Source organism: Notothenia rossii, assembly GCF_949606895.1.
Source record: "Notothenia rossii genome assembly, chromosome: 1".
Taxonomy (NCBI): domain Eukaryota; kingdom Metazoa; phylum Chordata; class Actinopteri; order Perciformes; family Nototheniidae; genus Notothenia; species Notothenia rossii.
In genome coordinates this window covers 11,844,344-11,856,089 of record NC_136912.1, presented here as the reverse complement: position 1 = coordinate 11,856,089, position 11,746 = coordinate 11,844,344, and the positions used below count along the sequence as shown (strand labels likewise).

Below are 11,746 nucleotides of genomic sequence, written 5' to 3'. Positions count from 1 at the left end.
TTGATTGAGTCACGGGCCTATTGTGTTGTGGTTTTGGCCAGCTGCATAACAGTATGAGGGTCCAGTCTCTTAGCATTTTGTGATGTCTTCTCCACTTCCTCTCTTTCTCTCCGCGTGTCCCCCTCTCTTTCTCGCCCCCGTGGATCCTGGAGGCACTGCAGCTTGGCAGAGGTGGAGATCTGTGGCCTTAATAAAACGCTCGTGAGATGCTTATCTGTAAATGAAAGGCCCCCAGGTGGCAAAGAGGCACATACCGGAAGTGAGCTGAATGAAGAAGTGTTTATTTGTATTTGACTCTTTTGTTAAAGAAGGAAAAAAACCTCAACTCAGTCTTTCTTTCTCGTCTTCTGGCTCTCAACTTCCCTCTCTCGTCGCTCCTCCCCTTCCGGCCCCTCTCCTCTGTCGGGGAATATGAGTGGCGGCACGGCCCTTTGAAGCCAGACCACAGCAGAGGGAGCCGTCATTGAGCCGACTCTTTGAATGTGCAGCTCCCCCCCCCCCCCCCCTTTCCCCCCTTACTCCCAACATCCCCTGGCCTGCAGCGGCTCAGACGGAGCGGGGGCACACGGCCAGACTTCAGCTGCCCGGGCCCCCAGCGATGCCGCCTCAGATGTGGGCAACGCCTCCCCCCCCACCTCCCCCGTCCTCCCACACCCTCCTGCACTCCCATAGTCTCACCCACACATGCCTGAGGTTTGGGGTTTGGGTAACTCCCCCTCCCCTTTTCCCCTTTTGACCACAAGTAGACCCCACCCTTTTAAATGTTCGAATTCAAAGGAGCTTTATTGGCATGACCATATCAAAAACAAAGTATTGCCAAAGCATGTTGTGTAAGGTGTTACAACTAAGTAAAAACAATTATAAAAAGTAGGAACACTAAACATGTTAAGGATACGTGTGGCACGACAGCAACACATTAAACATACATGCCAACAATAACATAACAAATGAAGGAAAGTGCTTCCCTTCTCTCCACACTTTCCTGTTCTTTCTCTTCACTCTAACTTGACCTGTTTCTGATAGCCCCTGTGGAAGAGACTCAACCTCCCCCGAGCCCGCCTTTTGATTGGAGGTTAAACATTTCAAAGCTTTTTTTTTTAAGAGGCGATTTCTTTTATGTGGAATGTCTCCCGGGCGTAGAAAGTGCTGACAGTGCAGAGCATTTTGTTTCAAACATGGCTTTGTCTTCCAGGTGTTTTCTTTTATTTTATAGGTCTGCTCTGCTTGTGTCTTTAAGAGCTGCGCTGGCACAAGTGTGTACAGCGGTGGCTCCATTTAAAAAGGTGTCACTAAAGCCAGCTGTATGATGCAGGCCGAGGTCACTGCCAAGACACGCCACCGCACCAGACTCTCATCTAAATGTGTGCACAATTACGCTTAATAAAGCTCACAACTATATTAGTCTGAGTCAGACTCCACTGACCTCAGAGGATGATGTAACAAAGAGTTGGCACCCAGTCATCTCAGGTTGAAATGAAAAGGCGGCAGCTGCTCCAGCATACATGGACACATTTGAAAGACATATAAGAACACATGATGTTAATCCGTGATGTTGTTGTTACTTCATTCATTCATTGATCAATGATCAGAAATAGAATTGCCGAACGTTGCCATTTCTTCTTTTAAATTACTTGAAGTAATCAAAACATTCATTGGTTTCAGCTGATGTTGAGTTTTATCTTTTTTAAATGCCCTTTTATGCTTTTTTGGACTCCTTTGTTACTTCGACAAAGCGACAGCATTGCGTAACACTCGTGCTTCTGTTGGCTAGCGCTCCAACAGCATGATGGGTGAAGGAGCTGGATATCTCTAAGCGGTTGACCAATCACAACAGAGCCAGCCAGCTAACCAATCAGAGCAGACTGGGCTCTGGTTTCAGACAGAGGGTGAAAGGATGGCAGTATGAGAAACATAGAGCTTTATGAACATTAAAGCATGTAAACATGTCACAGTAGAGGAACTAAATACAAATATGAACCTGAAAATGAGCATTATAGGGCAACTTTAAATAATGTGACTTAGTCCAATCATGTGACTGCACTTGTTTCTTGCCCCGTCAGATATGTTTCTAATGTCACCCTGACCCCAGATTTGAACAACAACAATGTTATCATACCTGATTAAAAAAAGATCTAAAAACAATAAAACCCGAGTTGACCTGACCTCTTTAAAGACGACACATCTCTCTTTAGTTGCATTGCTCTCTCTCTCTATTCAGCCTTTCCCTCTCGTTTCTCCTCCAAACCTCCCCTGGTCTCTCTGCCATGGTAAAGTCTGCTCCTCTGCCTGAGCTGGAGACACCTCTCTGCACTTGGCTTATTTTTTGGAGTAATTTGTCAGCGATGTTTTCATTTTTAATGGCACCAAAAGAAACCCCAGAGCTGCATGTAGGGAGGAGGGGGGAGGGTTGCTGGGTTTGGAGGTGAGGGGGCTGTAAGGCAGGCGGGCCCCAGCTGCGGCCGCTTTGATTTGGCCTTGGCGAGGTGAAAGCAGCGATTGAGATGCGAGGTTGGGCCAGTTATCTTAACCTCCCACACTTCAAAAGCTGGGCAAGAGCTTGTCCGACTCCTTCCCCTCCTTCCTGCCTCCCTCCATCCCGTAGAGGGAAAGGAATTGGGGGGAGAGGAGAGAGAGAAGGGGGGAGACTAAACTTTCGCTAGCCCTCTGAACAGAGGAGCATTTCATTTCCTGCAAAAAAGTCCTGCCGGCATTCCTGAGCACTAATGTGGAGGAGGGGGTGGGAGGGAGGTGAGAGGAGAGGAGGGGTCAAGTTGCTCCTGAATCCCAGTGTTTGTGTCGGCTGGACCTTGTGAAGAGCTGGCCCCGTGCCCCCCGAAAACCAACCACCACGCAAGTACACACCCCTGCTGTTACCACCAGGCTTTTTTGAAACTCACACACACACATGGACACAAACACACATGGACACACACACACATGGACACACACACACACACACACACACACACACACACACACACACACACACACACACACACACACACTTCTCGCCCGCAGCCCCTCGGGCCTTTTCCCCGGGCAGGAAGGCCAGAGCTTTTCATGTCTGTGGTGGGGGAAGGAAAAATGCTCCCCAGGAAACAGGGTGCAGTGCCGGGCGTGCGGGCCCCGCTCTGAGATCCTGGGATGAAAAGAGCGAGGGCGGCGGAGGTAAATAAAAGCGACAGGGGCTCTGTCTCTTTCTCTCCGAGTGCCGCACTCCTTTCAGTCCCCACTCAGGGTCAGCTCTGCTCGGGAAGGGTGGTCTCTGTCCTGTTCCCTTTTATGTGTGTGTGTGTGTGTGTGTGTGTGTGTGTGTGTGTGTGTGTGTGTGTGTGTGTGTGTGTGTGTGTGTGTGTGTGTGTGTGTGTGTGTGTGTGTGTGTGTGTGTGTGTGTGTGTGTGTGTGTGTGTGTGTGTGTGTGTGTGTGTGTGTGTGTGTGTGTGTGTGTGTGTGTGTGTGTGTGTGTGTGTGTGTGTGTGTGTGTGTGTGTGTGTGTGTTCTCCAACAAAAACACACCCTTTGCTTTGCCACGAGGGAAAAACAAACTAATACCGCTTCTCTTTCCTTTTTTTCGTCTTCACCAAACATCCATCTTTTTTAGTCGCAGGAGGCATCCATGCACCTCTGCCTCTCCACTTTGATCACACATTCTATTTGATGCTGCTCGGGTCTAAAATAACTCCTCTCGGCTTGTCAATAACTCAAGCTAACTCTGTTATGTTAGATCACGAGAGGGAAAAGAACACTTTTGCTGCTCGACAAACAATTTCCCCGTCAGGGAGAGAGGCCGAGATTTCTGTGAAGTAGATGGAGCAGTCAGGTGACATTTTTTACACCGCCGCGTTAATCTGCACCTGAACCGCAATCATACAGATAATTACCAACATGGGAACTCAGCCAGTTTGAACCAACTGGGTCAATGCAGTGATCCTCATGCAGGGGTGTAAAGTCACTATATATGTCTACTTAGGTACCATTCTGAGGTACTTTTACTTTGCTTAGGTTTCTCAATTTTAGGTTACTTTTACTTCTACATCTACGTAGTACCTTTGCCAATATATTCACATTCTACCCAGCAGTAAATAAAATGAGTTCCACCTTTACAAGCTAGATAAAAACATAATAACATTAATGATTATAATTCGGATTCTGAAATAGGCCAATCTGCATAGAGAGTACTTAGTACTATGAGTATATTTAGATGCCAATACTTTTGTACTTTAACTTGAGTAACATTTTGAATAGAGGACTTTAACTTGTAGCAGAATATTTTTATACTTCTACTTTTACTTAAGTACTAGCTCTGAGTCCTTCTCCCCCTGTGTGGGGGGGGGGGCAATTCCTCGCCTTGTTTCCCATCGCCCACCTGCGGCGCGGCTTAAATGTCAACCAGAAGCTACACAATTGGGTGCTCGCCTTGAGAGAGTGAGGGGAGGAATGAGTGAGTCAGGGGAGAGCGAAGCGCTGCCAGCTGGGTCACGGCAACCCCCATGTCGGAGTAGATCAAAGAGAGCCCGGCCCACATCCTGTCACCGACCTCTGACCCCTCTGTAGTTCAGAGCTTTGGCTCAACACTGCGGCAAAAGCCTTCTTTCAATCAGCTGTAACGCTGCGAAGAGACAAGTAATGATTGATGGTGTTGATTGTAATGGCAGGTAATTTGTCCCTCCCTGCATGGTGAGACACTCTGAGTCACCCCCATACGTCTGCTTTGGGTTAATGTGACGTGAGTGTGACCGGGGTTTCGAATTCTTTCCTTTTTGTTTGGTGTACACAACAGTTACTTCATCGTTTGGTTTATTGATCCTTTTGTTTTTCTTTTCTCTCCAGGAGGGAAACGGAACAATTTCTCCACATGCAAAGCGAAGGCAGCAGCTACGGGCCCTCTGCTAGAGATGGAGGCCTGTTAGATTTCCATGAAGACCCTAAATATCCAAACTGAAGCCTCCAGTTCTCAGAGGACCCCACCCTTCCCCCTAAACCCCATCCTTACCCCAACCCCACCTCACCTTTATTCTTCAACACGGTCACATGTCACCACCAGAAACCCTCCACTCCCGTCCTGAAGGCGCCTGCTGTAGAGACACTGAACTGAACAAGACAATCATGATTAGTAGGAGCACCAATCACGTTCTCTCATCGTACAAAAAAACCCCTTTCACTATCCCAAGGCACTGCACTGAAAAACAGCAGCATTTCTTTTTTGATGTACGCACAAACTTCCTCACGGCACCGCCCTCACACCTGTTTCTGAGTTACTGTAAGTTATTTGTCACCTCGGTTCCTTTGTATAGTTCATTAGGCCGATATTCACTCCCTCAACACCTCCCCCCCCTTTCTCTCCCTCCCTCTCTGGATTTTTGAGACCATTTGGGGTTTCGCCCGACCGACCAAACACCTCTTTTTAGACTGCACTAAGGAAGCCGGAGGAATCTCATCTTGTCTACGAAACGTCCTCAAGACGCCATTTTTAGTTTGTCGCTGACCAGCTGGTGCAAAAAAGCATCAGCGTTCTGATTTGCTTTTTAGACTGAATTTTATTTTGAATGCTTTTTTGTATTTTGAATCCTTGTTTCAATTTCTCGGTGTATATTTTAGTGATTTTTTTTTTTTTTTTTTTTTTTTAATATTGTTTTTTTTTTTTTTTTATATAGTGGTATATATGAAAATAAGCTTTGGACACAGGAAAGCCACTTTTCTTGTTGAAGCATCTTGCAGAAAATTGAAACTTAAGGCTTCTTTTGATAACTATTTGTAACAAATAGTGACCTCGAGTCTTGCTCAGATGTAAAATAATGCTCAGTATGTGTACTTTTTAAAACTGTCAGGATATGTCAATTTTCTTGGTATTTTTGCAGGCAACATTAGGACAAAGGCGAGAGTTATGGCTCAGAGGCCTATATTTTATTGTTCTAAAACATGACAAATGAAGCAGATATATATATTTACCCCAGCACTTGGCAGTCTTTCTTTTATTGCAATGGACCTTTGTCTTTTCTCTCTGGTAGCTAGTGTGGTCTTTAGCCATGTCGTTTATTCCATGCAAGCATCTCTGTAACATTTTGATTTTAATGCTCTATTTTAGTATTACTTGATGAATTCCTTTTTTTATTATCTAATTTTGGGTCACTGTTATCTTGGTGTAGCATTTTGCTTCCCAAGTGGTCATATTTGAACTGTTTCAACATGTTTTTTTTGTAAGAAAAATAAAAAGGCACCGTTGGCTCATTGAATCACTCGTGTGGTGGAAAGACCTGAGCTGGAAGTGCCAGATGTAGCAGTCTGTGTGTCATCCTTGGAGATTATGATGCAAATATGCACAGGCTTTAGTGCTGCGTATGTATGGATGGTGTAAATCATGTAAAACACATTTGATCTAATGTTCTAGTCTTTGTGGAAAGACAAGTCATCGGAAGCACTGAACACATTTACACAGTCATATTGTGATTTAGAAGAGAAGCCTACATTATGCAGCATACAAACCTTTTATTAATTGGGTCTATATAAAGGGTGAGATCCATTTCCTTCTCCGGTCTTTGTTAAAATTGGCTTTACAATTTAAATTCTGTAAAAACTCGTAAGGTAACAATTACATTCAAGTAAACAACATTTTTGATTAAAGAGCCAAGATCAAAGGAAGTCTATTTATAGACTCATGTGAATTGGGCCTCTTGCATGTCTTCATTTCAGGTAAAACAGCACCACCTTGTGTTCCTGTTGGATTAACAGGAAACATTAAAGAGGGTTAACATTCCCAAAAGCATCTAAAAAAGTGTTTGTCATTTTATTTACAAGACCTAAATCCCCCATGTGTCCGATAACAATAAATCTCATCAAACAGCCCTTTCAAATGGACAGAAGTAACCATACTAGATCTACAAAAGTTTGTAAGTGCTAAGGTTTTTATATAAAGAGTACATACAGGGGGTGATGGAGTAGTCCTCCACTCAATAATGCTTTTGTTTATGAAGTCACTGATAGCTTAAAAGACTAATTTTAACACATTTAAATGTAAGTAATGAAGAAAAAATGTGCACTACTTATTTTGTAAAAAGCTGTCAAACCTGTTATGAAGATAATGAGACTTCAGATGCAGAAAACTCCTTCAATCGGTTTCCCCCCCTTGACAGAATGCTGCTTTCGAAGGACGGCAACAATAACTGGGAAGACTGCTAGCTAACAGATGTAACATTGTGGGTGTACAAAATAATATGCTCTGCAAATGTTTAATGAGAAAGTTATTCATTAAACATTTCAATGCAACCTGGTTAGTAACACTGAATGCCTCAAAGAACTTCAATAAAAGTTGTATCTTGTCTTAACAGTGATATTATTTTTATCCCAATAATAATTTGGCTAAGGCTACATATGAGAAGCAATCACAAAGAGACAAAGTATTTGAAAAATTTGATTTAATCTCCACACACAAAAGGATATCATTCAGAAGAAGATGGACTGACAGACAAAAGTCGACGTTTATCATAGAAGGCACACTTTGTTTCGGATTCGTCCTTGTTAGATGGCTTTATTATTAAAGTTCTAGTGAGGACATCACTTGTACTTGTAGAATCCTTCTCCTGTCTTTTTGCCGAACTTGCCCTCTGCAACCAGCTTGTTGAGCACTTCACTCTGAGCGAACATCGGGTTGTCAGGATTCGCTGCAGACCAACCTAAAGATCAAAAAGGGTTATGTAGATGAAAGTAGCAATAGGCAAGACGAGAAAAGACTCAAATGTAAAGGTGTGTACAGTACAGGTTGGATGTACTCTTTAGTTACATCTTCTACATAGTCTTCCTCACCATCCATGATGAACTTCATGGTGTCCAGTCCTACGTAGTCTGAGAGCTCAAAGGGTCCCATGGGATAACCACATCCAAGTTTCATGGCAATATCAATGTCCTCTTTGGATCCATCACCTGAGGGAGAAGACAGAAGTACAAGAACCATGAGAATATGCAGAAATCCATCAACAACGATTATATTAAAATGATACTGAATAAGAGCTTCATTACTTGATGCCGTTTCTACCCCAGCGCTGAGAGTAGAGCAAGGATATTTTTAGTTATAACTCCCATTTAGGGTTATAAAATGTTGAAATAGACTCAAATGAGCATTTAGGTGGGTTTTATTTATCTTTTTTAAGTTAAAGTTAGCTTGGAATGTTATTGGCTTGATGCGGAAGAAAAGAGAAATGCCAGAAAGGTGTATTGTTATAGTTTCTGTTTAATAAAGAAATATACTATACATTTTCTATTTTGACATTTAGTGAGTGTAATTAGAAAACCAGTACTGCAAACTCATAACTAGCCTAGCATCTTGTAGGTGTGTATACTTTTAATTACATAAAGAAGGACTGAGGTTCCTTTGTACTCTTGTGTTTCCACTTTCCAAAGGAACATAGTTATGGACACTTGCTCATAGCTAAACCTCCGTATAAACAAACCAAGTGTGTAGGTGCAGTACTCAGTACGTACCTCTCTCATACATCCGGACGGCATCCAGGATGTAAGGAAGCAGCAGGCGGTTCACGATGAATCCCGGTGTGTCCTGAACAGAGACATGTTGGAAGCGGCTGAGTGGGGATGTTTCATTTATTTTGTATAAGACTCCAGCTATAATGACATCAGACAGAAACTCTCACCTTGCAGGACACGGATGTCTTCCCAAGCATTTTGCTGAAGTTCAGGAGGGAATCGAACGTCTCTTGGCTTGTACTTGAGGTTGCAATGACCTGTGAAAGATGAATAATTTATCAACTTTGATTTTAATAAAGTGTTGGTAGCATAATAGATTCAAATAAAATGTAATTAGCATAATACAGGTGTTTCCAACCTCAGCTTAGACGTGCGCTTAAGACCTTCCTTTTTGATAAAGCTTATAGTTAGGGCTGATTAGATTCAGCCCCTAGTTTTGCTGATATAGGCTTAGTTTGTCGGGGGACATCTTACTTCTTCCTTCTCTCTGTCTATACCTGTGTACTTTCATGTTCCGATTAACCCAGCTTCCCCAAATGTCTTTCTTTTTGGTGTCTATATACGCCGGGATCCGGAGTCATGGATGATCCTGCGGTCCTGTGTCATGGATCGCGAGTCCTGGATCTTGAGTCGTGGCTGTGGTCCTGGATCATAAGTCCTGGATGGATATCCTCGTGGATTCATCTTCCTATTATACACACATGCATTTCCAAACATTTGGACTACCTATGTTGCAAATGTATTATCTTTTCAATTTACACACGGCATCTATTGCACGCCCAGGTCTTTGCCATGCACATGCACTCTAATACGATCCCTTTTAGAAACCCTATTCTCTAAAACACACATGTTTGTGTTGAGTGGCCGTACCTCTACGAGCCTCATCACAGGGACAGGGTTGAAGAAGTGAAGTCCTCCGAATCTGTCCAGCCTGCTGGTGGAGCTGGCGATGTCAGTGATGGAGAGAGAGGAGGTGTTGCTGGCAAAGATGGTGTGTCTAAAAGAAACGTGTGCAAAAAAGCAGAAAGTTCATAAAACACAATATGGACAGCAGTTCATAATAAAAGCAAACATGTGCAGTTCATAACTAAATCATCTTGTACAAAGGCCACCAAATTTAATATGTGTGCCAACTTGCCTCGGACCAAAACGTGGCGTTGGATTTTTAAATGAATAAAGGTTCATTCATTTTGAATACTGACAGCAGCAGTAGAAAACATGCGTTTGATAAGCAACATGTATAACTAATGAGTGACACAGAAAGGGGATGGCGCTTACGATGGTGCCACCTTGTCAAGCCCACCAAACAGATCCTGTTTCACTTTCAGATTTTCCACAATGGCTTCCACCACAAGATCTGTGCCCTGAACAACTGATCCAGCATCTGTGGAAATGGACACGTTCTGCATGGCTTTCTGCAGGAACTCCTCCCCTGCCTGGAACAAAACCAAAATGCAATATCTCGTATTAATGACACACATTTCATTTGTTTGTTTGTATTTGGTGTGGTGGCTTGACATGTCTCACCTCTGGCTTGTCAGCAAACTTCTTCTTCACCACTCTTTTAAGGTTCCCTTCAATCCCTTTCACGGCCTTTTTGAGGATGTCCTCATTTGTGTCCACCAGCGTCACCGCGTGGCCAGTAGAGGCAGCGACCTTTCAGGGAGAAATGAATTTAAGATGGGTTAATAAAAGGTTATTCCTGAGTAAACTTTTACTTGAGACTTGTGTAATTAATTGGTACATTTTGATTTGCTTGTATAACCAAAGTACTTTGTTTTGGTTTTATTTGTTGATGGAGTGTCTTAGTGTTCTCCGCAGTTATGTCTTGTTTTCATTGGCTGCATAGGTTCATTAAAGGAGACACATGCTTTTGTTTGTGGACTCAGGTGTGTTATACTTCACTTAAAAAAGAACAGTGAACCAGTCTTATGTATGTTACAAGGTGTTATAAAATCAGATTGTTCTGTTTCTCTGCCAAAACATATAAAAAGAAGGATGAAGTGTGTTCACTAGAAAAGTCACATAATTAAAAGATATGAAAAAATATGTTGTATCTATGTTTCACCCCTTTAATGCAGCGCACAGTAGAGAAGAAACAGATTGCAGGAATATAAGTGAAATAGCTGGAGGAGAATCTTGGAAAACTAAGTATAAGTACAAAAGAATGTTTTAAACATCGTAGTCCCATTTTTTTTAACCTGTGATTACTTCTACTGGGAAATTGAAGTTCATGTGACTGACTATCACACAAAGAACATCAATAATAGTCTGTAGATGCAGGATAATATGAAGGAAAGATTCTGTGTGTAAGGTCAAGGTGAGGGAAGAGTGCTGAGAGATTTATCTGAGCAGAAATTATGGGTAGAATCCAATATGTTACCTTTACTGTTATTTTATTTGTTCAATTAATCTGTGTGCGATTAAGATGATGGCACTTTTAATCTTGAAAACCAATACCATTCGTCTTGAGTATAAGAACTACAAAAACACTGTAAATTGTTAGACTTTATACAGTTTGGAAGTAGTATACCCTTGTGGGGCACAGGTCAAATTCTCCAACAGCTGATTACCGGAGAACACACGGCGAGCGACACCTTGTGGCTAAAAGTGAACCCTGCAACGTATCCAGTCTTGTCTTGTTACACCACAAGGAAACACAAATGAATGACAACTGAGCTATTTCACAACACATCTTCCTTATGGGATCAATGGGTGATTGTTCTGCGAGACAAGAGCCACACATATTGAATAACTCAATGTCAAACTTTAATGACAACTACCGGCATTTATTTTGAAAGGTTATTTGATACGGAACAACTTGCATGCGACACAAAGTAGCTTTAATGGAATAGTTTTCTTTCAGTTTTACAAGAAAATACACTTTAAGGATGAAACTAAGGTTGTTTCAGCAAATGCACGTCTGGTAACATTTCCAACTCCCCGAAGAGCAGCTGCCTCACTAGCTATTATGAAGCTAACAGCTAGCTACACGTCTTAACACACGTATACACACACACACACACCAAAGGCATGTTGTCGCTTACCTGTGCAATCCCCGCACCCATCTGCCCCCCTCCGATAATCGTCACATTTTTTATGACAACATGTCTCACAGCAGAGGAGGACAGACCCCTGCAGATGTGGTGTGTGAAGAAAGCCATGTTGTGTCAAACTGCTGCAGGACTGCCAGAGTGGAAAGCAGGAGGAAGGTCGGCGGTCACGTGATCGCGCCTCCACGACCTTTCACACAGACTCTCCAGTCCTCAGG

The 11,746-nt window shown here is 42.9% G+C and overlaps 2 protein-coding genes across 14 annotated transcripts in view; one reads left to right on the top strand and one right to left on the bottom strand.

Annotated features, from left to right (window-relative positions):
* lef1 (lymphoid enhancer-binding factor 1) overlaps positions 1-6,280 on the top strand; it is a 102,507-nt gene extending 96,227 nt beyond the window's left edge. For all 13 annotated transcript variants that reach the window (XM_079652159.1, XM_079652164.1, XM_079652166.1 and 10 more), the window contains one exon: positions 4,831-6,280. In XM_079652159.1, the coding sequence (XP_079508285.1) occupies positions 4,831-4,942 (112 nt within the window). In that variant the 3' untranslated portion in view covers positions 4,943-6,280. The remainder of the gene's footprint in view (positions 1-4,830) is intronic.
* Positions 6,281-7,395: 1,115 nt separating this feature from the next.
* Positions 7,396-11,703, bottom strand: hadh (hydroxyacyl-CoA dehydrogenase). Its single transcript, XM_079652298.1, has 8 exons — positions 11,523-11,703; positions 10,003-10,131; positions 9,754-9,911; positions 9,346-9,472; positions 8,643-8,732; positions 8,476-8,548; positions 7,801-7,917; positions 7,396-7,670 (listed from the first exon to the last, which is right to left on the bottom strand). The coding sequence occupies exons 1-8, from the start codon at positions 11,637-11,639 to the stop codon at positions 7,552-7,554; spliced, it is 930 nt and encodes a 309-aa protein (XP_079508424.1). The 5' UTR covers positions 11,640-11,703; the 3' UTR covers positions 7,396-7,551.
* Positions 11,704-11,746: the final 43 nt, after the last annotated feature.